The sequence below is a fragment of the Trichechus manatus genome, unplaced genomic scaffold, assembly GCF_000243295.1.
Source record: "Trichechus manatus latirostris isolate Lorelei unplaced genomic scaffold, TriManLat1.0 scaffold00140, whole genome shotgun sequence".
In the NCBI taxonomy this organism is placed as follows: Eukaryota; Metazoa; Chordata; class Mammalia; order Sirenia; family Trichechidae; genus Trichechus; species Trichechus manatus.
In genome coordinates this window covers 4,299,639-4,323,191 of record NW_004444076.1, presented here as the reverse complement: position 1 = coordinate 4,323,191, position 23,553 = coordinate 4,299,639, and the positions used below count along the sequence as shown (strand labels likewise).

General features: G+C 38.7%; 1 protein-coding gene and 1 long non-coding RNA gene across 9 annotated transcripts in view; one reads left to right on the top strand and one right to left on the bottom strand.

Moving 5' to 3' along the window:
- Positions 1-16,964, bottom strand: part of LOC111822215 (uncharacterized) — a 31,362-nt gene extending 14,398 nt beyond the window's left edge. The window contains exons 1-2 of one of the 2 annotated variants that reach the window (XR_002825486.1): positions 16,814-16,964; positions 11,223-11,331 (exon numbers count right to left, since the gene is read on the bottom strand). This is a non-coding gene — a long non-coding RNA (uncharacterized LOC111822215). Of the gene's footprint in view, positions 1-11,222; positions 11,332-16,014; positions 16,145-16,813 lie in introns of those variants that run through there. The other variant, XR_002825485.1, reaches the window with a different exon arrangement.
- Positions 16,254-23,553, top strand: part of PICALM (phosphatidylinositol binding clathrin assembly protein) — a 108,814-nt gene continuing 101,514 nt past the window's right edge. For 5 of the 7 annotated variants that reach the window (XM_023739792.1, XM_023739790.1, XM_023739789.1 and 2 more), the window contains exon 1: positions 16,580-16,709. In XM_023739792.1, coding sequence (XP_023595560.1) covers positions 16,580-16,709 — 130 coding nt within the window. Of the gene's footprint in view, positions 16,710-23,553 lie in introns of all 7 variants that reach the window. The other 2 variants (XM_004385520.1, XM_023739786.1) reach the window with 2 other exon arrangements.

The following is a 23,553-nucleotide window of genomic DNA, read 5'->3' as shown; positions in this document are numbered from 1 at the left end:
GGTGAAGTGTCTGTTCATTTCCTTTGCCCATTTTTTAATAGGATTGTTTGTCTTTTTGTTGTAGAGGTGTTGGATTTTCTTGTAGATTATAGAGATTAGACCTTCGTCTGATTTGTACTGTCCAAAAATTTTTTCCCAGTCTGTAGGTTCTCTTTTGACTCTTTTGGTGAAGTCTTTTGAAGAGCCCAGCATATCTTAAAGGACAATTCTGCTAACATCCACTGGTCAGAATTTAGTCACATGGACATACCTAACTGCATGGGAAGCTTTTTCTTCCTGAATGGACATAAGCCCAGCTAAAATCAAGATTCCATCACTAAACAAGGATGAGGGAGTGGATATTGGTCATTGTGTCTGACATAATTCTTCTTTTTCTACCACCATTTTGGTTAGTAGCTGGCAACAGCTTGGATCTATGCTGCGTAAGTTTGCCTGAAATTTCCTTTTTATTCCCCCCAATCTGGTCTCAATTGTAAATAAATAGTTAATGCTTCTGGTTCAGTAGAAGAGAGGTGAACTTGAGGAGCTTAATTTTTCCCCCTACAACTTACTGGGAAATGCATCTCAGAATGGTGTTCAATACTAGGTGCAGGTCGCCCCTTGTGAAACTCCTGAAAAACTGACACTCTCAGAATAAAACTCTATGGCATCATCAATAAATCACTAAATTACAAACCTAAAATGACATGTTATTTAAAATAGCAGATGGGCCAAATAACTATATTACAAGCTGGTATGAACCTATGTGTACCATAACATTTTTCTAAGAAAAAATTAGCCCTCGGGCAGTTTAAATCTAATCAAGGAAAGCATCTTAAACATCCTGTAATTTATCTTCTAGCAGGGGTCATGGGAATAATAGTTGAAGCCATAGGAATTTGAATAAACCCAGCATTCATTTAAAAAAAGATTCACAGAGGAGCCAAGGTTCAAATGCCATAGTTAAAATTGTCAAAGCAAGACGTCTAAGTTATGATATGACTAAACTTCAAAAAATTATTTATCATATAAAAATTATTAGATGAAGTAGAAGAAGTGCTGTATCTGTCTCAACCTGTTTTTGACTGTCAATTCACAAAATATTATGTTTGTTAATTCTGTTAGAACATTGTTGGTTTCAGATAGCCACCACTGGTTTAACAAACACTTACTGAGTGACTACTGTGTAACAGGGATTGTATTAAGGGATGAAAAACAAACAAACAAACAAAATTTTGTCCTTAGGAGTTCAAAGTTTGGTGATTACAAGTTACCTACATTTTTATCCTTATGAATAACAGTACTGTGTGAGCTCAGTACTAGGAATTTATTAAGAGACAAGGTTGGTCTACCAAGAACAAAGTGAAAATAGCACAGGCTTAGGACTCAGACAACATCAGTTTGAAGCTCAGTCCTGTCACTATCTGTGTCCTAGATCAGATTACTTAACCTTTCTTAATTTCAGTTTCCTTCTCTGAGAATTGGAAATAATGCAGGGTCATTCTGAGGATTGAATGAGATAACATAAATGCTGTGCTTGGCATATAGAAAGCACCCAAAAACTGGCTGTAATTACTATAATAAGTATTAATTATTGCACTATTTCTAAGTATGGAATAGCTATAGCAAAAAGTTAAACACATTTCTGAAGTATGAATAACTCAAAGAGCCTATAACTTTGAAAGTATAATACCTGATAGATTTAGGTGTTTTGTGTGCTGTACAGAGAGCAGACTAGACATATGCCCCATGCAGTCAGGCAGATCTAACCAGAGGAAGGTTATGCACAGGGCTGGGACTAAGATGAAGACAGGGAAGGGCTTACGGTACAAAACTTAAGGCCCTCACTCTCAGGGTGGTGAGTGCCTTCTTAAATTTTGTGACCCAAATGCCTTACTTTCTTCAACCTAGTCCCAGCCCTTGCCAAGTGCCAAGCATGTCTATTTCTTTTATTTTGACCTCATTGATCAAGCAAATCCTCCCTCCCCCCAGAATGACTGTAGGGGCAAAGAGAGGATAGGAGTTAACTTTATTGGATGTCTCTCCATGTAGAAAAGAAAAGGCTAAGAAAAGGGCCTTTCCCTAAAAGGACTCATAGAAGTGAAGCTTCTGGCCAAGGTCATACAATCAGCAGAGGCTAGACCCCAGGACTCCTCATTCCTGTTCACAAAGAAGATGTGATACATCCTTGAATAACTAAACCCATTCACTAAAGCCCTCAGTTAACCAGATCTTTTATTATTATTTTGCTTTCAATAAACATATTTAGTTGAAGACCTTTTGTTACAACTCAATTAAATATGCAGTTATTCTTACCATGGGTTTAAGAAAGGAACTGGTGATGGTTCATATACAGCATATAAACACGTTAAAATATTTTAGTAACTGTAACAATGAACTTGAACATACTGTCAATTGAGAGGATGATGCACGACCAGGCAACATTTTGTTCTGTTATACATAAGATCACCATGAGTTGGAATCAACTAGACCGCAGCTAGCGAACTATCAAGCTATCTCAAAGCCCTATATTAGTTATCTATTATCCCAAAATTTAGTCGCTTAAAACAACAATAAACATTCAGTATCTCACACAGTTTCTGTGGGTCATGAATTCGGGAGCAGCTCAGCTAGGTAGTTCTGGCTCAGGGTCACCCATGATGTTGCAGTCAAGATGTTGGTTGGGGCTTCTGAAGCCTTGACTGGTGCCAAAGGACATGCTTACAAGATGGCTCACTCACAATGCTGTCAAGTTAGTACAAGCTGTTGGCAGAAAACCTGAATTCTTTGCCACGTGGACCTTTTCACTGGGCTGTCTGAGTGCTCTCATGATACGGTGATTGACTTCTGCCACAGTGAGTAAGCCAAGAGAGAAAAAAATGGAAGCTGAATTCTTTTATGACCTAGCCTCAAAAGTCACACACCAGCATTTCCTCAATATTCTATTGTCTAAATGGGACAGTCCCATTCAGTATGGGAGGTGATTATACAAAGGCATGAATACCAGGAGATAAGGATCACTGAGGTCCTTCTTGGAGGTTGTCTAACACAAGTCCCAAAATTTTAGGGGTATTAGTGGAGTCAGAATATTTCCTATGCAGTCACTTAAACCATCTATATCTGGAGGAGCCATAATGCTAAACAACATAAAATGCTCTTTGGAGTGATGAACTTAAAGTACTTTAAGTTATTTAAACATTCAATTCAGTTTACTTTCATATTTGAGGTTGAACCTTATGAAACCATTAGTTAACCAGAACTTTAAACTATGCTTTAAGCACTCTGGTTATTTGAAGTTATTATAGCTTTGATGTTCCCATAAAGTTATCAGTCCATGTGCCAAAGGATCTGTGGCGCAGGTTCTAAGAGTGCAATGTGTCAGTGTGACTTTATGAAAGTGTAATAATTTAACATCCCTGGGACCATTTTTCCTCATTTGTAAATGAAAGAATTGGAATAGATGACATCTAAGCAGCCTTTCTCTAAAATATTTTAACATGTCTTTATATGTTGTGTATGAGCCATTGCCAGTTCCTTTCTTAAACCCATGGCAGGAATAATTGCACATTTAATTGAGTTGTAACAAAATATCTTCACTAAATATGTTTCTTTATTAACATATAGTATTAACAGTTAACTTCAAGGTCCCTAATGTTTTTTAGTCCAGAGAGTCTTTCTTCCTGCTTTGTTCTCTCGAAAGCATAAACTGTCCTTCAGTAAATCAATTTACTTAATTTGACTTGCTATATTTAACATTTTTTGGGTTCACATATTTGTGTGCCAAGTACTGCATTTTTCATTTCCCACAGAACCAGGACAAACTGTACATCCCCTGCTGTGTCCAGGGCAGATCTGGCTAAATGTCAACTATGTTAATCAGTATAGAGAAAACAACAACCCTATTTTTATCTGATTAAAAATCCCCACAAACATTCTCCCCTAACTAAAGCTATATCAGTAAAAGTGATTTAATTATAATGTAAAATTTGGCAGATGTGTCCTGCTTGCCTTAATTTTACTATAACATGCAGAAATACTGCTTGCTGTTCCTGGAATCATTCAGCATCTAAAATTTTAATCCTACTTTTGGAGGTTTAGAATCTGGTACTCAAAACTTTCTTTGGACTATCAATTGGAATGAAATATCTTTGCTTTAAAGTGATGTTTTTAAAAAACAGATTTACTAAACAATCTACAGAACTTTGTTTAAAAGGTAGTTTGAAATATTTTATTCTACTTAAAGTCTCCATTTTAAAATTGCCCCAGGATGAGCACATTATGTAATATAATTGCTTTAGTTAATTAGGGTGTGGGAGGTGTGGGTGTAAAAGAGTAAAAGGTAATGAACTTTGACAAATTTATATGAGCAACAACAAGGTACCAGGAAACTTAATTTTATCAGACAGTGACTGTATCTTCAGTGCTTGTTCAAAATTCTATGCTGCCTCCTAAATGTTGGAATTCCCCAGGGCTCCTGCTCCTAGGTTAACTTCATCCATTCCATGATTTCACCAACCACTTGTACACTCGTATTGTCTGAGTCTATATCACCAGCTTACTGACACTATATTAATATTTTTTTAGCATACTGGACAGCTTCATTTGAGTGTCTCCTGAGTATCTCAAAATCAATGCGTCCAAACTGCATACATCATTCTTTCCCTGCCACATTCCCAACTTCCTCTCCCTCCAGTATTCTCCTTTCCAGTGAATAGCACTGTGATCCAGTTAATTCAGGTCAGAAACCTAGGAATCAGTCTAGACTTTGCTTTCTCCCTTACCCCTTTCATAAAATCTCTTTATCAAGTCCTATGCATTTTACTGCATATCTCTAGAATCTATATCCTTCTTGACCTTTGATAAATTTATATAAGCAATATAAATGCCACTGCCATATGCCTTCTAGCCGTTAGCTAGTTTTCCCATGATCTGCCATTTGGCTGTTAAGAACAAGTATAGCAATTTTAATGATCTTTTTGTTTTCTAATCTTCTATCAGCCTAATGTAAATCAGGCCTAATGCAAACCATAAAATGTAAAACTTAGCTGTCTAGGACTTTCTTGATATCTCACAATAGTCTTTAAATTAAAAATCAAAGCATTACACAGGTAGAGGAATAAGGAAAAAACATGGAATGATGGTTCCTGGATCAGACATCTTTTAATAGACGAATTAAATGTACTAAATGAAAGGGAACACAAAGGTCAGTTAGTCCTCCATGCCATCTCTGAACTTAGAATTTTTCAGTGCTTTCCCACTTCCTTTATCACACTATTCAGACTCCTTAACATGGCATCAAAGTTCCTTCATGACCTGGCTGCTATCTTCTTTCCAACTTCATCTGCCATTATTCCTCATTTACCCAGTTGTTCAGGCAAAAAATCTTAGCAGTTATCGTTGTATACTCTCCCTTGAGCCACTGACCCCAGACTCTACTGCTCACCATTCAATCCACCAGCAAATTTGTTGATTCTATATTTAAAATATGTCCTAAATTTGTCTACTTCTTTTTATTTCCATGCCTTCTCTAAACCAGTTCACCATCATTGTTCTTCAGGTTGACAACAATGGCTTCCTTACTAGTTGCCCTGATTTCTGCTCTTGCTTTACACTCCATTCTTCATGTGGCAATAAGACTGTACTTTTGGAGGAAAAATTTTGAAATCATGTCACTCCTCTGCTCAAAACATCAATGATTTTTCATGCCACTCAGAATACATTACAAATTCCTGCCAAAGCTTCTGTATTCATTTCCTATTGTTGCTGTAACAACTTTACCACAAACTGAGCGGCTTAAACCAACAGAAATTTACTATGTTGTCTGATTTTAGACTTATGGATGTCAGAAGTCAAAATCAGTTTTACAGGGCTAAAATCAAGGTGTCAGCAGGGCTGGATCCTTCTGGGGCTCCAGGGGACAATCAGTTCCTTGCCTCTTTCAGCTTCTAGAGGTGGCCAGCATTTCTTGGCTTGTGGCTGCATGACTCCCATCTCTGCTTCTGTTTTCACATAGCCTTCTTCTCCCTCTGACCTCCTGTCTTACTCTTAAAAGAACACTTGTGATTACATCAGGCCCACTAGATAATCTAGGATAAGCTCCCATCAATTTAATCACATCTGCAAAAATCTTTTACCATGAAAGACAATATATTCACAGGTTCTCAGGATAAGGAAGCTTGTTGATCATAAAAATCCGGGGTTGTTAAATTTGCTGACAAGGCAATCATCTTCTTAACAGAGTCTCAACAGTGTCTCAAAAGGGAGAATTAGGGAAAGGTACACATAGGATTTGGGAGGGGGCTGATATTAATCATAGGATGCCTTTATGGTATAAGTTAGCAGCTTGGGCAGGGATTGGTCAGAATTTGTAAACTAGGTGAATTGGTAGAACATATAAGAACATATAGGTTTAAACAAGCTGGTGTTAAAAATAAGAGAATAGATAGTTTGTGTTGCATGCCATGAAATGGTACGGTTGACCCATTTTGCAAATCATGATTTTTACTTCATTTCTCAGTCCTCTTTCTTTCAATCTTCAGCCTAAGTTGGAAGAAAGACTATTGTTTTCTGAGTCCAGATCTGCATTGTTATTTAATAAATTGCAATTGGGTATTCAGTTTTTTGTGGTAGTCATTTTGGCTTCTACTATCAGGCCTTTTTGTTTTTTTTGTTGGATGATCATTTGTTGACTTATTTAGTGTAGCGGCAGTAGCATTTAAGACTCTGAAGATTATAAGTCTGGTAACTGCAACATAGACAATACACTAAGGCAAAACTTATCAGAATTTACAAAGCATTTCCAAGCCATAAGCTTAGATTTTCAAAAGTAGACAATGAAAATATGTGCCAAAATCTATTTGAATCTTCCTTATATGATCAAGTGTCTTTTTTTCACTTTAATTTGGGTTGGGTTTGTTCAACCTTACCAATGTTTTGAAAAGTTAGTCCCGTATCTGGTAATTGTCAAGGATATGGGTCTTGGGAATACGATGAGTAAAGGACAAATGTATTCATCAACAATCTAGAACCTTAAGCCAGAAGAGGGTGAAGAAAACAGCCAAGAGGATAAAGATACAAAGCAGAAAGTGGCAGTCGGTGAAATCTCGTTCCAATGGTCTCAGGTGGAAACAGTCGACTTCATGCAGTCATCAGCTTATTCCAAGGATGTAGGGGTAGCTGTGTGTTCTCATGGACCATCTACTTATGGACGTTATCTAAACTCCTTATCATACCTTGTAAAGCCATAAATCATCTGGATATATCTCTGAGAACACATTATATAATAAAAGTTTATTTCATTGATCCCTCCAGACAGAATTACGTGTCCTTTTTCTCATTTCTTATCAACTCATAGAGACCCTACAGGATAGGGTAGAACTGCCCCATAGGGTTTCCAAGAAGCAGCTGGTGGATTTGAACTGCCGACCTTTTGGTTAGCAGTCGAGCTCTTAACCACTGCACCACCGGTGCTCCTCATTTCTTATGCATACTATTTCTATGCATACCTCTATCATAATACTTTAATACATTGTGTTAATATTTTTGTCTAATTCATCTCTGTATCCTAAGAATCTAGAAGAGTGCTTTGCCCATACTGAATCCTTAGCAAATGTTTTTGACTGATTTTATTTTGGATGACAACCATTTGTCAAGCGCTGTACTAGTTTTGTTCTTTTTTTTAATATAACATTTTATTGAGTTTTTGGTGAAAATTTAAACAGCAATTTAGGTTCCCATTTAACAATTTCTACACATATTGTTCAGCGACATTGGCTACATTTTCCACATTGCACCAACATTCTCATTATTTTCATTCTGGCTGTTCTGCTTCCATTATTCTTGCTTCCCTGCCCGCCCCTCCCCCCAACCAAATCATCTTTGCTTTAGGGTAAATGTTGACCATTTGGTCTCAGACAGATGATTGTTTTCTTGTGTTTTTATATAAAAGGAGCACAGTACTCATGGGTGACAGTGTTTATTTTATGAGCCAATCTGTTATTTAGTTGAAAGGTGACCTCTAGGAGTACTTTCAGTTCAAAGTTTAAAGGGTATCTCAGGGTGGTAGTCTCGGGGGTTCCCCAGGTCTCCTCCGGTCCAGTAATTCTGGCCTTTTTTTAAAAAAAGATTTTGAGTCCTGTTCTATGATTTTCTTAAATTCTATCTGGGATCATCTATTGTGGCCCTGGTCAGAACAGGTCTGTAGTGGTAGCCAGGCACTATCTAGTTCCTCTGGTTTCTGGTTAGGTGAGGTTGTGGTTTGCGTAGGCAGTTGGTCCTGTAGACTGATTTCTTCTTTGAGTATTCAGTTTCCGTCTTTCTCTTTTGCTCCAGACGAGGAGAGACCAATAGTTGTAACTTAGCTAGCTGCTTGCAAGCTTTTAAGACCCCAGATGCTACTCACCACACTAGGACGTATAACATAAACTTTATAGACTTATGCTGTGCCAAGTGACTGAGATGTCCCACAAGACTATGGTCCTAAGGCTTCAAACCCAGTAAACCAATCCTGCAAGGTGTTTGGTTACGTCTGGGAGGTATCCGTGACTGTGCCCCTTATGTGTTTTATTACATGTATGAATATATGTGTAACATTCACAAACATGTATGTAGATATGCTTAGAGATATACCTATATATGCTCACACATACACACACATATATCATCCTATACACATATATGTGCACATATCTGTTTATGTAACCACTCACATATTTTTTGGTTCTTACTGCTCTTGTTGCCAAATTATACATGCTACAGCATTTACCAATAACGTCCCTTATTCTTGTGTACTTCTTAGTGTCATCCTTTACCTTGATTAAGTTGTGCTCACTTCACTGATATTTGGTGTCGCCTCTCCCATCACTAAAACTAACAAGTGTCTACTGTCTAGAAAGTGACTACCCTTCCTTGTTCCTCCCATTCTGGTAACTACCAAAGAACGCTCACATCTTTGTGTTCGCCTATTTTTGTCTTTTTATAAAGTGTGATCATGTAATATTTGTCCTTTTGTGCTTGACTCAGCATAATGTCCTCCAGATTCATCCATGTTATGTTTCCTGCATTCATCATGATTCTTTACAGCTGTGTACTATTCCATTGTATGTATATACCACATTTTGTTTAGCCATTCATCCATTGATAGGCACTTAGGTTGTTTCCATATTTTTGCTATTGTGAACAATGCTGCAATGAACATAGGTATGCATATGTCTATTTATGCCACTGCTATTAGATCTCCAGGTATATACCTAGAAGTGGGATTGCTGGATCACAGGGTATTTCTACTTCTATCTTTTTAAGGAAGCACCATATCATTTTCTATAGTGACAGTACCATTTTACATTCCCACCAGCAGTGGATAAGGGTTCCAGTCTCCCCACAACCTCATCATCATTTGCTGTTTTCCTTTTGAATAGTGCCATTTTTGCTGGGGTGAGATATCTCATTGTAGTTTTGATTTGCATCTCTCTGATGGCTAATGATCATGAGCATCTTTTCACGTGTTTGTTGGTCCCTTGAATGTTCTCTTTGGTGAAGTGTCTGTTCATGTCCTTTGTCCATTTTTTAATGGGATTGTTTGTCTTTTTGTTGTTGAATTTTTGAAGTTTTCTATATATTTTAGAGATCAGACCCTTATCAGATGTATCATTCCCAAAGATTTTTTTCCCAACCTGTAGGTTCTCTTTCTACTCTTTTGGAGAAGTCTTTTGATGAGTATTCAATTTTTATGAGAAGTTATCTAATTTGTTTTGTTGCTCATGCATTTGTAGTTGTGTTTAGTAATAACTGAAAATAATAAGGTGTCATAGTTTTGTCCCTATATTATCTTACAAGAATACTATAGCTTTAGCCTTAACATTTAGGTCTTCGATCCATTTTGAGTTAGTTTTTGTATACAGTGTTAGATATGAATCCTGTTTCATTTTTCTGCCAATGGATATCCAGTTTTGCAAGCACCATTTGTTAAGGAGACTGTTTCTACCTATTGAATGGACTTTGACCCCTTGTCGAAAATCAGCTTCCCACAGATAGATGGATTTACTTCTGGATTCTCGATTCTATTCCATTGGCCTATGTGTCTGTCATTGAACCAGTACCAGGTTGTTTCGATTACTGTGGCTGTACAATACGTTTTGAGATCGAGGAATGAGAGGCCTCCTGTTTGTTCTTCTTCAATATTGCTTTGGCTATTCAGGGCCTCCTTCTTTCCCACATAAAGTTGGTGATATGTTTTTCCATTTCAGTAAAGGATGTTGTTGGAATCTGTACTAGTTTTTTTAATGTACATTATTTTAATTCTGATAAGAAACCTGCAAGATATGTACCATTATTCCTGCTTTATATATGAGAAAACAAAATAAAATGCCCAGAGTTTTGCATCTAAGCGTGTCTGACTCCAAATCCAGTGCTAATCCCATCACCTCAAATGAATTAATAAATCTCCTTCATTTTACTAATTGATACCTGCTGGTCAAAATTCACTATCCTAATTTTAACATTAACAATAAACTTCTGATTTTATTTTAATTCAATGTTGCCTGTTTTAATACATTTTTACTTCATTCAGCCTCTTAGGTTACAGAGGGAAATGGACTCCATATATCTTAATATCTCATGTATCTTGTTTTTATTGTTTCATAATTAGAGAGTTTTTGATGATGATTCGGGGTCAAGGTTTGGTTAATCTTACTTTTTAAGGAAATGATTACATTAATAACCAGTCTCCACATCATCTTTTGAACAGCTATAAAAGGCCCAAATACATCATAAGTCATATTTAAATTATAAAATTAATACACCTGAAAGAAAAGAAAGTGTGGCAGGAGTGAGTTAGAGATAGTAAGAGAGCCTCATACATGCGAGAGAAGTTGTAGGTCACTCTGATTATTGTCTTTTCAGTCATGCTTGGTGAAGCAGTGTGTATTAAAGCAGCATACGGAACTTTTATGAAAGCTTTAGGAGTACCTGAAATAGTCTCATGAGGAACTCTTAGCAGTAACAGTGCAGGCTCTAGAGTCAGACAGATTTGAGTTCTAATCCTTCCTCCCCCAACTAATAGCTTAGCAAAGTTAAGCAAGTTACTTAACTTTTCCTAAGGCTTAGATTCTTCATCTCAAATGGAAAGAAAAGAAGTGGTTTAGGTAGGATAGCTAAGTATTTTAACACACAGCATCAGAATTTCAGAGGCATTATATAATAAAAGTTTATTTCTAAAGCTAGTAAAAAATCTAACACAGGTGTACCTGGTCCTGCAGTTCTAGACAGCGTTCCTCCGAGGATTCATTAGGGACCCCAAGCTTCTTCTATTTTGAGGCTTCGACTTCCTCTAGATTCTCTGAAGTCTTCATTCAGCTGGTGGGTAGGGAAAGAGAAGAGAATGAAGGATGTGTAGGTTTTAGAGGAGTAGAGCCTTAAATAGCTGTCATCACTTCTGCCCACGTTTTTTTAGCCAGAAATTAGTCACATGACCCAAACTAACTGCAAAGGAGGCTGAGAAATGCAGTCTAGCTGTGTTCTCAAGAGGAAAAAGAAACAGTTTGGTGAACACAAAGCTGTGTCTGCCACCGTAAGGGTATGAGGTTGTTTTAGGGTTTAACTGAGGTAATGCGTGTAATGTACTTCGCACAGGGGTAGGTAATCAACAAAGTCACCTGTTATTATTTTGATCACATATATGTATGCTGAGAACCTGAATAAGGGTCCCACAGTTGGACTGGGTGTACCTGCTTAGGGCCAAGTTCCAGCACAAGAATTCAGCTACATTCAAAGAAAAGTTCTTACTTTTCTGTAAGGTTATGATCTTTAATAGATTTGGCAACATCAGGAGTGTAAACATGGAAAGGTAAGGGAGGAAGGGGATGCCAGGGGTTCTTATCAGCTTAGCCAACAGACTGTCAAAAGATAATTTAGATAAACCTCATGTCTAAGAAGTCTGGGAATAGCAAACTGGTGGACTCTCTTTGGATTTGGGAACGGGCTAAAGTGAATACATGGTAAAAATTCTGGTCAGTCCTCTCTTCCATATTCCTTTTCTCTCTTACTTAAGATAGACACCACTAAGGTTCCTCAAGTGCAGCATATCTTCTCCTCCCCACTTACGTATTTTCTTCTTTGTTGCCACTTAAAAGATTGTAAGATTTCTGAGAACAGTGACCATGTTTGTTTTGAATGTTATTATATACTAGTATTTAGCAATGTATAACACATAGTACGCAGGCAAAAACTGTTTGTTGAATTAATTTAATCTATATTGGCAGTTGCTTCAAGAGGTAGCTTAGGCAACTGGGTAGAGCAATGGAAAGAGAATGAGTTTTTGAATCAAAGCAATCTGGTTTTAAATCTTGGTTTTGTCAATACTTGTAGAATTCTGGGGAAGTTACTTAACTTCTAAGACATGTTTGTTTTCCTTCTATTAAACAGGCACACTACTCTTTTAGGGTTATTATAATGATAATTTAGGAGCCCTGGTGGTGCAGTGGTTAAAGCACTCAGCTGCTTACTGAAAGTTTGGCAGTTCAAATCCACCAGCTGCTCCACGGGATAAAGATGTGGCAGTCTGCTTCTATAAGCATTTCAGCCTTGGAAACCCTACGGGGCAGTTCTACTTTGTCCTATAGGGTAGTTATAAGTTGGAATCGACTCAGCAGCAGTGAGTTTGGTTTTATTTAATGAAAAAATTTAGTGTTTACAGCACACAGAAAGCATAAAAACAACATCAACAACAAAAAACTGTTGCTCCCTCTCCCTGCATCCCATGCCTCTCTACAACATACTTTTTAATTTGGAGAGCCCAGGAAATATGTGCTATTCATATTTTTCCTTGTGTTTTTGGTTCTGTCCATTTGCAAGTAATTAAAGCAATATGGCTTCAAGTTGGTGATCAAAGGTAAGAACTGATTAGTTCCAGAAAACTGATGGGGTCACTGTTAGAACAATAATCAGCACCTAGAATGGTGCCTGACACACAGTAGGTGTTCAACATACATTTTTTGAATGAGTGGATGAATTAATCAAGTAGTGAGATAAGGGTGATGCTCCAGATGGTAACTATGGGATGGACATGCTACATGTGTGAGAAAGTGGGTAGGTTTTATCAAATGAGAGATTTGGCATGATGGTATAGAAAGGGGTGATTTCAAAGCGTTTTCATTTATTCCTTCATTCAGCAATCTACTGCTTGTCTACTATGTATCAGACACAATAGTAGCATACAGCTATCTCTGCTCCCCATGCATGTACAAATAAAACAATAATAAAAAATTAGAAAACAGAAGGATGTACAAAATAGTGCATGAGCAACAAAAGGAAAACTACTAACTGCCTATTCGGGTGTGAAACAACACTGCACATCCAGGAAAGGCAAGTAGTTTGGTATGGCTGGAATACATGTGGGGAGCTGGTGAGAGACAAGGCTCATAAAGCAGTAGTTAAGCAGGGGCCAGATCATGAAGGGCCCTGTATGCCAGGTCAAGAGGCCAATTTTATCTTCTAAGGTAGTGATGAGGGACCTACTGATGGATTTTAGTCATGGATTCACATTAATTTTAACATAAAGATAATTACATTTTAGGTTCAGAAAGATCTGGGTTGGAGGATAGAGATATTCCCATATCTTAGAGAAATGAGCTAAGAAGTTATCAGAATAGTCTAGGTGGGAAAGAGATCTTAAAGGCTGCAACTAAGGCAACAGAAGTGGTATTAGAGAGAAAATGGTTTTGAGAGATACAAGTGAGTTAGACTGAATGAGGGAAATATGAGAAAGAGAGAGAGAGAGACCTAAGAACAAATCATAGGTTTCTGACTGGGGCTTCCAGGCAGGCAATGAGATCACTAATGAAAACAGGGAACAAAGGAGAGGATCAGCATGGATTAAGGATGTAGGATGGTGGGCAATGACAAGAGAAGTTCAGTCTTGGCCATATAGCAATTTTGAGGCATCTGTGGGACTTCAGGTAGACACATATTTTGAACAGATCAAGGAAATTGGAACACAGAAACTTAAGCATATAAAACACGGTAGATCAGTAATTCCTATTCTTAAAACAAGTCCCCATTTTTCTCTAAATTCTTTCAGTTTACAGCTGTATATAAACATCTATGACAATCACTAATTGTTTCCAAATTTAGAAACTTCTAAAACGTACCCTTGAAGAAAAATACAGTGATATTTCTAACAGAAGCTAGTTTGTTAATAAGGTGAACATGTTCACAATTATTTGCACAAAGGTGGTCTCTAAGAAGCTCATTGGAGCACTGGTGACACAGTGGTTAAGAGCTCAGGCTGCTAACCAAAAAGTGAGCAGTTCAAATTCACCAGCCGCTCCTTGGAACGCCTACAGGGCAGTTCTACTCCATCCCATAGGGTCACTATGAGTTGGAATTGACTTGATGGCAATGGGTTTGGTTTGGGTTTTGGAAGAAGCTCATTGGCAAAAGTAATGGTGAAATATTTTCCTACAATGTCATTCATAGCGATGCACAAAAGAACAAGTTTCTTGCTGTGTGCTTAGGAATAACTTTTGCATTTTCCCTAAGGATTAAATATTTAGCTATTGATAGCTACACCATGCTCATGTGGACCTCAGATGGGTGTTTATGCCACTTGGTAACTTATTCAGTGGAACTCTTAGGAAGAGTGGCTGACAACATGTCTTGAGAATTGGGTAATTTTGCTGCCTGATGGACATGGAGCAGCAAGCTGGGCACCAAATCACAGATGGACTGCAGATGCACTGAAGAAAGTCATTACATTTTTGTGATTACAATTTGAGGCTGGCTTGACATAGATGAAGCCTGCTGGTTTAAGAACTGTATGTTCTTGGCAAAAGCGTGGTGCTGCAGAATTTCACCAGCCATAGAGGGAAAAAAAAGGGGTGATGGTGGGAGAGAATAAGAGGAGACTACAAAATTCCTGATATGATACATAAAATGTTAAATATCTATTAACTTTGCATCTTTTGAAAGTCACCAGATTGAAGCACAGTATTTTGGATTTGGCTGGCAGAAGGTGCACACAGACTTTCTGAGTATGTTAGCATTTCATTGGAAACTACCAAGATTACATATGACTACATAACTTAACATGCATAGAGATTTTAAAACTTATTCACAAACCTCGCTGAAGTGTAGGGCCCTAATAAAATTTTAGGAAAAGTTGTTAATAGATTTTTTGGATCTCATAGAACAGATTCCCAGGATACTACGGTTTCTCTAAAATGTCCACACGGCAGTCAGTGTCAATGTCTTCTTTCCCTGAAAATCTAGCTCACCTAACAAGAGAAATGAGGCCAAAAAGAAGAAAGATTAAACCCAGAGAGACGGCAAGTAGGGATGTCTCCGATTCTTTGAATGGGACTTCTCTATTTCCCACCCCTCTCACTTCCTTCTATGGTCTGGACCTTTAATCACCACAGCAGTCAGCCTTGTAGGGTCACGATAATCGCAATTGACATCATCCTACTACTTCCCTTTTCAAATTCCAGTGAAGCTATGTGTTTCCTGCCCTATTTGACAACCTAGAGAATGAACACTGGCCTGTCAGTATCTAAATTTAGACTGGCAGCAACATGTCGAGTTTTCAGAGAAGAGATACACAAAAACAGGTGACATTTCCAAGCCTCTCAGGTAAAGGGAGGAAAACCTTTCTAGAGTAAGCAAGCAGAGAGAGCTTCAACAGTTTCACAAAAGGGAGAGGCCTGCTGGCAGGTTCAAAAATTAGGCCGACTGGAGCCTTTTCCTGAGAACCAGGAGGCCGGCTTTGGGGGCGTCCCTAAACACATTCCCGCTAACGCTAGCGCAGGCCGGGAAGCTGGAGCCCTGACACCCCCTTCTTAAGGGGAAACTGTGCAGGCAGCTGTATCTCCTCTTTGTCAAGCCGTTGGTTTCAACCAGAGGCACGAGGACACCCTTGGGGTGGGGTGGGAGAGGAGAGAAGCTGGAAGCCCCGCCGCGCCGCACCCCCAGCCGCCCTGCCTCGCCGGCCAGACCTCGCCCCGCCCTCCCTCTGTGACCCCCGCGGACCCAGCCACCGGAGACCTGTTGGCAGAGAGTCATGTGACGCGGCCTGCCGCGCACTACCCCCCGAGTGGGCCTCCTGTTGCGCCCGCCGGGCGGGTTCCATCACGTAACGCGCGGGCGCCGCCCCGCTCTTCCCTCGCTGAGCGAGAGGAGGGCGGGCGTCAAAGAGGAACGGGAACGGAAAAGGGGCGGGAGAAGAGAGGAGGGGGAGGTGCCCGAGTCACGTGACTCGGGGGCAGCCCGGAAAGCTCCGAGGAGGAGCCTGGCGCCGCCATTTTCCTGCAGCTGCCTGTCCCTCTTGCCTTGCCCGGCTTCAGCTGACCAGGGGAAGGGGTGGGCTGAGCTGAGGCGGGGGCAGGGGAGTGCCCGAACCCGTGCCCGACTTCGCGGGTGACACGAGTCAGTTCTCTCTGGGCTGGGTGGCAGCGCGCGGCCTTGAGCCCCGCCCCAGGCCGGCAGGCGGGGAAGGAGCCGGTGAGGGGTAGGGGGTGAGGTGGGGGGTGGGGACCCTCCGGCGCTTGAGGGTCCCAGTCCCCGCCGGCTGCCGAGCGGGAGCGGTGGCGGAAGCAGAGGAGCTGCAGAGATGTCCGGCCAGAGCTTGACTGACCGAATCACCGCCGCCCAGCATAGTGTCACCGGCTCCGCCGTATCCAAGACAGTATGCAAGGCCACGACCCACGAGATCATGGGGCCCAAGAAAAAGCACCTGGACTGTGAGTGAAGCCGACCGCGTCCCCCTTCCCCCCTATACCCCCACGACCCGCGATCTCTCCATTTTTTAACTGCCTCTTCCCTCCCTGCGTCTTATCTGGCACACCAGGTCCTGTGCTCGTCGGAGCCGTGTTCTTTTTGCTTCCATCACACCTGCCTTCACATCCTCGGTTCCTTCCGTTGCCTGTCTAAAAATCTCTGACAAGCCACTCCCCTCCCGGTTCCTAGGAGACCCTCGACTCCCTGCTCGGTGCGCCACCATACCCTATCACACCCGACCACCTTGTCTCCCCACCTAGCGTCTAACCCCCCCCCCCGGCTCTTATATCTACTGCAGCTTTCTGCTGCTCTTCCATCCAACCCGTCCGGTACTCGTTGCCCTCGCTTGAGCGTCTCGCCGCTTGCTCCGGATCTCACCGCCCCATTGTTTCCCCATGAGCCTTCTTCGGGTTTCCGTAAACGCCCGGTTCTGTGGATCCGGATCCCTGTTCTTCCGCAGCCCTGAGAGCTGCCTCCTCTCCTTTTTCTTCCTTCCTTTCCCGGGTTTCTCTTCTACTTTCTCTCCTCGTTTGAGTTACCTTGTCTCTGTAGCTTCAGTTAAGTTCCTTCGTCTCATTTTATTTTAAATATCTACCCAATACCCGATTTTTAATCTCAGATTACTTTCTTTGTGGGAGTGAAAGTAAAGGCATTCACTTTGGTGGAGGGAAAGCTTTGTGGAAAGTTGGCATTTCTCTTTGCCTCTGGTGGAATTTAATCATTGTATTTGTCCGTGCTTTGGCTGGGGTGAGTTGTGAATGTCAGGACCACCCCGCCTCTCATCTTTTTTTTTTTTTCTTTTTCCCCCCAAGTGGGGATAGGGGTATGGAAAACGGGTTTATTGATATTGGTGTCAGTTTATCAGTTCCTGGAACTGTTAACTGGCGGTTTGAATTTAGAAGCTTGTGTGTGAAGCGTAGACTGTTGGAATTCAGAATGGATTAAAAAAAAATCAAACTTACCTACAAATAACATTCATTTGTTAAAAAGCATTGGTAAAAAGATGTTTTTGCTTCACTTTCTTTATGTGCTCACTGTCAGTGGTAACGCTTGAGTTTAGACTCCGTTTTATGCTGATAATCTTTTGGGGAACTGGTTTTTTTTAATGTCACCGCATTACTCCATTCACTAATTTAGGTACAGTTAATAGAGCTAACTCCTCCCAACTTTTTCCCAGCCTGGAAGCCACCTGTAATATCCTCCTTTTTCTTTCCACTCCATTACCTCAAGGTACAAAGCTCAGTGGATCCCCCAAGGTTTAACTCAGCGGAGCTTTAACCTGAAACTTTTCAGGGGAAAATAGGGAAATGGGCGCAATAATATGTTCCCTTTTTAAATTACTGCTGGACGTGTTAGCCTGACTGACTTTCGTCCTTCATAAAAGTTACTTTGTTTTGCTGTTTGAAACAAGAGTGAGCATGTACTGAAAGGGAATTAACTGTCAGGAGTCCTGTTTTGATAGCTCATTTGGACTTTGGTGGTTAAGGTTTGCACCTTTAAAAAATGTACAGAATATGAATTCTTCCATACTTTGCCTAAGAAGTGCTGCTATTAGAACAAGTTACTACTACAGCCAAGCCCCATTATTCATTGTAATTTGTTGTTCGGCAGTGAAAAAAAAAATCATTACTGCTTGGTTTTCTCTGGTACTCAGATCTTGCCGGCTTTTTAACTGTCGTTCCTTATGTGTTTAGAGAATGCAGAATATATTTAAATGGTGACATTCTTACAGACAGTAAATTTATTCAAATGCGTTGTGAATCCATAGTAGTTTTTTGATTGTCTGACATTTTGGAGTAGACACTCCTACTGTTTACTTCCCTTCCAATGATTACTTAAAGTCAGCAATTTTATAATTTTGTGCTAATTGTTAGTTTTTGGGGGGAATGGGTTGAGAAACTACTTGTGACTGTGTTAACTCTTTCCTCTTTACTCAATTCAAAATGAGAAATTATAACAAGAATAGATATAGCTTTTAAAAGCTGTTGTAAAGACTTGTTTTATTTTAAATGTAGCAGCCGTTCCTTTAACACATTGCCAGAAAATAGGTTAGATAAAGTTAGAACGGTGATATTTGCTTGTGATTTTATAAATGTTAGCCTTTTTTCTTGTAATAGCAGCCACTGCAGATGCTAACTGGTATTAAGTGTAGAGGATAACCTCACGGTTGTAGTTCTTTTTCTCTACCATTGCTGTGTTTACAAGTTCCAGACTTCCTAAGAACTTGAACATTCCTGGTAATGCTTGTTTGTTTTTAATCTGCATAAATAAAGTGCCGCTAGTCTTCACAATGAGGTTTTAAAATGTAATACTATTTCTCTGTTGTTTAAAATGCCCTTATAACTAGTTTTCACTAAAATAAATTTACTGTAGGTAAAGTCTGACCAATGAGTGGTTCAACTAAATTCCTGCCTCCTACACACTTGAACATGCTTTTAGAGAATTGTCCACAGACAGTTCTTGGTCCCGACACCATGAACTTTAGGGTTTAATGTAAAGATTTATCGTTTCAAGTACTTTTTTCCTCTTCTAGAAATCTCTCTTTATAGTAAAATAGTTCCCTTGCACTTTTTAATATCTTAGAAAACTAAGCCCTACCTAGTTGAACTTAATGAAAACAATTTTATTTTTTAAATGTCAGTATTTAACGTAGATGTGCTGAGAACTGTTGTTTTTCCTATACGCCCTTAAGAGTGTGGAGGTGGTTTCTGTGCCCTTTCTTGCCAAGATTAAGCACACTTTTCCCTGTCTACATTACACTCTTGTTTAAGAAAGATGTTTTGCTTTGCTTATAGGTGTCAGTGGATAATAGTGTTAAGTTATATCCCTAGTGTGAAATGAGTTGTGAAACTTTAAAACATATTTGAAAAAATAAACATGATTTGCATTTAACTTAAGGCCTCTAGTGGCCATAATTAAGTAGACGAATAAACCAAACCCACTGCTGTTGATTCGTCTCATAGCGACCCTATAGGACAGAGTAGAACTGCCCCACAAGGTTTCCAAGGCTGTAAATCTTTATGGAAGCAAACTGCCACATCTTTCTCTCATGGAGCGGCTGGTAGATTTGAACCGCCGACCTTTCGGTTAGCAGCTGAGCACATTAAGCACTGTGCCATCAGGGCACCTCGAGTAGAATAGCAGTCCTTATATTTGAAGGACTTTAGTTTGCCAGGCAATTATTAACCATTATCTCATTTAATCCTCTCTCATAGCTATGGGAAAGGCAAACCATAGTGCATAGAAACTAGCATCTTACTCCATTTAAAGAAAGTATAGAATGCTTAAGATATCCATAATGATTGAAGTATAGGCAAAACACAATTTTTAATTTATAAATTTTTAATTTTAAGAATATTCTTATCTGATTTGACAACATGGCTTATCTCTGTTGATCTACTTTTATTCTAGTCTTTTCCTTTTTTTTGATATGAGTATTTTTCCTTTGTACTTGTTTTATTTACTCTACTTGGGCATTTACATTGTGACATGTTTTGTTGAACTGTAATATTTATGTTCATGTTAATAATGGCCTCATTTCTTTTTAATCCATATTTTCCCTGCTTAATTTCCAGGGACACTTCATTTAAACCACCATCTTCCTTACATACTCTAAAACAAAATCAAGATAAAATGCTTATTAAGTGTCTGTTATGAGCATATCTCTAGGGTAGATAACAGCCTGCATATTTGTGTATTGTGATCTGGGTCTGCCAGTAGCAGTTGCCATCCAGTTGATTCCACTTCATAGTGACCCCATGTATGTCACAGTAAAACTGTGCTCCATCAGGTTTTCAATAGCTGATCTTTTGGAAGTAGATCACCGGGTCTTTCTTCCGAGGGTGGGCAGAAACTCTAGGTTAGCAGCCCATGCTCGTTAACTGTTTGTGCCACTTAGGGACTCCTAAAGTATATTGTATTAACTTCACAAGTGTTAAGTTTTTATCCTCCTTGAGATATCTAGTTATGTTTCTGAATAGTAAGTATTTTAAAAGAAACTCTAAAGAGAACTGGACATTCAGCCATTCAGCCAAGTATCTTTTTAATTAGGCTTCACTGGTGGACTGACTGACTTTAAGGAATACTTGATATTAGACTTTAGGCATCTGTTTTTAATCCTTATAACAGTGCTTTTTTATGTTTACTTTTTACATGTTTTGTATATCTGAATAGTTTTTTGGAGATGTCTTTGTATTTAATTTGAAGTTAGAGTGGCAGGTAAGAAGTGAAACACTTCATATGAAAGGACTTGGCTTTTTTCTCATTTGATTTGTGAGGCGCATGTATGAAATATTTTATTAGATGTTTTAAAAATGTGTTAATAATAATTCATTTTAATTAATCTTTAGTATTGCTTTAATTTAAATATAATAGTTTATTTTGACCATGATTATCATTTAGGATATTTAATGTGAAGGTTCACTATAATGCATAGAAGGTAGCTTATATTTGTTGCGTTTTCTGAAGTTCCAGATTGCTTAGTATCGTTATTTCTCCCTTAAAGAAGTTAGAAAAAGAAACTTAAAGACTTCTTTTTTTCCTAAATTTTATTTATTTTGTTGTTGTTGAGAATATGCACAGTAAAACATATACCAATTCAGCAGTTTCTACATGTACAATTTAGTGACATTGATTACATTCTTCAAGTTATGCACCATTCTGACACTCCTTTTCTGCATTGTTCCTTCCTCATTAATATAAAATCACTGCCCTCTAAGGTTCCTATCTGATCTTTCAGAGTTGCTGTTGTCAGTTTGATCCCATATAGATCGTTCTCAGGGCATACTTTTTTTTTACTAGTTAAGCTAAATTGTAGTTTAGTTTTAAGATGACTTCAGGAGATATTTTTGGTTTAAGGTTTAAAGATTATCTCAGGGCAGTAGCTTCAGGAGTTCATGCACCTTAAAAGCTTCTTGGTAAGAGGTTAGAGACCTACAAAGAAATAGGGTTAGACTTTAAAGGCTTAGTATTTGCTCTTCCTGTTCTTTTGGTGGCTAAAGTGGCATTTCCCTTACTTTGCGTTCTGCCTCAGTATGTTCCCAGTAAAACTGTTTAATACATTTTTCTAGAGAACTGAAATTTTGGATTGACCTTTTAGAGTTTTGTATGTTCATGGTGTATATGGTTCTTTTCTTGTAGAATCATTCCTGGGCTGTTAAATTTGACTAATGATATTCCTTAAAGGAATTTTGATGAACCTAAACCTTTGTATTAAAAATTATGTTTACAGTTGTGATTTGCCAGATTATCAGAATATTAAGGGCTTCTCAAGTTATATTAGTATGTAGGTAGTAATACTTACAACTAGGCATGTTCTTTGTGCTTGTGCCTAGATTTATATTTATTTAGCAAAAGTTTATTTGGGTTTATTTTGTACTAAATACTTAGTTATATTAACGTTTAGTGTAAAAATGTTTAGCATAAATGTTTGTTAACTTGCTTATTCCTTTTAACAACCCTGTATCAGAGGTTCTATTATTATCTCCATTTTACTAAAGAAGAAACTAGGGCACTGAAAAGTTAAGTAATTTACCCAGGGTCACACAGCCAAGAAGAGATAAAACTGGGATTTGAACCAGACACTCTGGAACCATAGTCTGTGCTTTCATCTCAGTGTGACTTTTTACATAAATGCTTTTCTATTTCAGAAAATGAATAAACCGTATTCATTTATTCAAGGGCATTGGTTCTTAAAGTGTAGTCCAGGGACTCTTGAGAGTCCCCAAGATCCTTCCAAGAGGTTTGCAAGACCAAAAATATACTCATAAAAAAAAAAAACTCGTGGCTGTCGAGTTGATTCCAACTCTTAGCAACCCTATAGGACAGAGTAGAACGCCCCCTAGGGTTTCCAAGGAGTGGCTGGTGGATTCAAACTGTTGACCTTTTAGTTAGCAGCCGAGCTCTTAACCACTGCGCCACTTGGGCTTCAAGATGTCATTTGCCTCTTTCGTTCTCATTCCTTCATGAGTGTACAGTGGAGTTTTCTAGAGGCTATGTGATATTGCAGCAGATTCAGTGCAGTAGTAAATTTGAGAATTCAGCTATCTCCTATTAGATAGTAAAAGATTTGCAAAATTGTAAAACAATACCACTCTTCTAAATTTCCATTTTGGAAGATAAGTTATTTTTCATGAAAAATGTCAACATATAATGGGTTTATATTATTTTATTATTTTTAAATGAATTAATATTTTAAAATTTCTTAGTTTTAATTTCTAACTCTAAATATCAATAGAGAATACTCACATAAACAGAAGTTTTTTGGGGATCCTCAGTTTTTAAGAGTGAAGGTTCTGAGACTAAAAAAAGTGTGATGGATAGACCAGGCTGTGATGAGATATTTGTGAGCAGTGTTCAGCTACTCAACACTTTTGATACTTAATTCTATGCTGGTAGGTTGGAGACAATTTAGTAAGTTCTTCAGTATTGAAGGCTCATGAAAAATTCTTTTTAAAAATTTTTTTAAATTGTACTTTAGATGAAGTTTTACAGAACAAATAGTTTCTCATTAAACATTCAGTACAGATATTGTTTTATGACATTGGTTAACAACCCCACAACATGTCAACACTCTCCCTTCTCCACCTTGGAGGACTTTTTTTTGGTGAAAATATGCATAGCCAAAGTTACACCATTTCAAAAGTTTCTACTTGTACAATTCAGTGTCACTGATTACATTCTTCCAGTTGTGCTGCTGTTGTCACTATCCTTTTCCAAACTATTCCATCACCATTATCTTCAACTCACTGCCCCCTAGGCTTCCCATCAAACCTTTTGAGTTGCTGTTGTCAGTTTGATCTCACATAA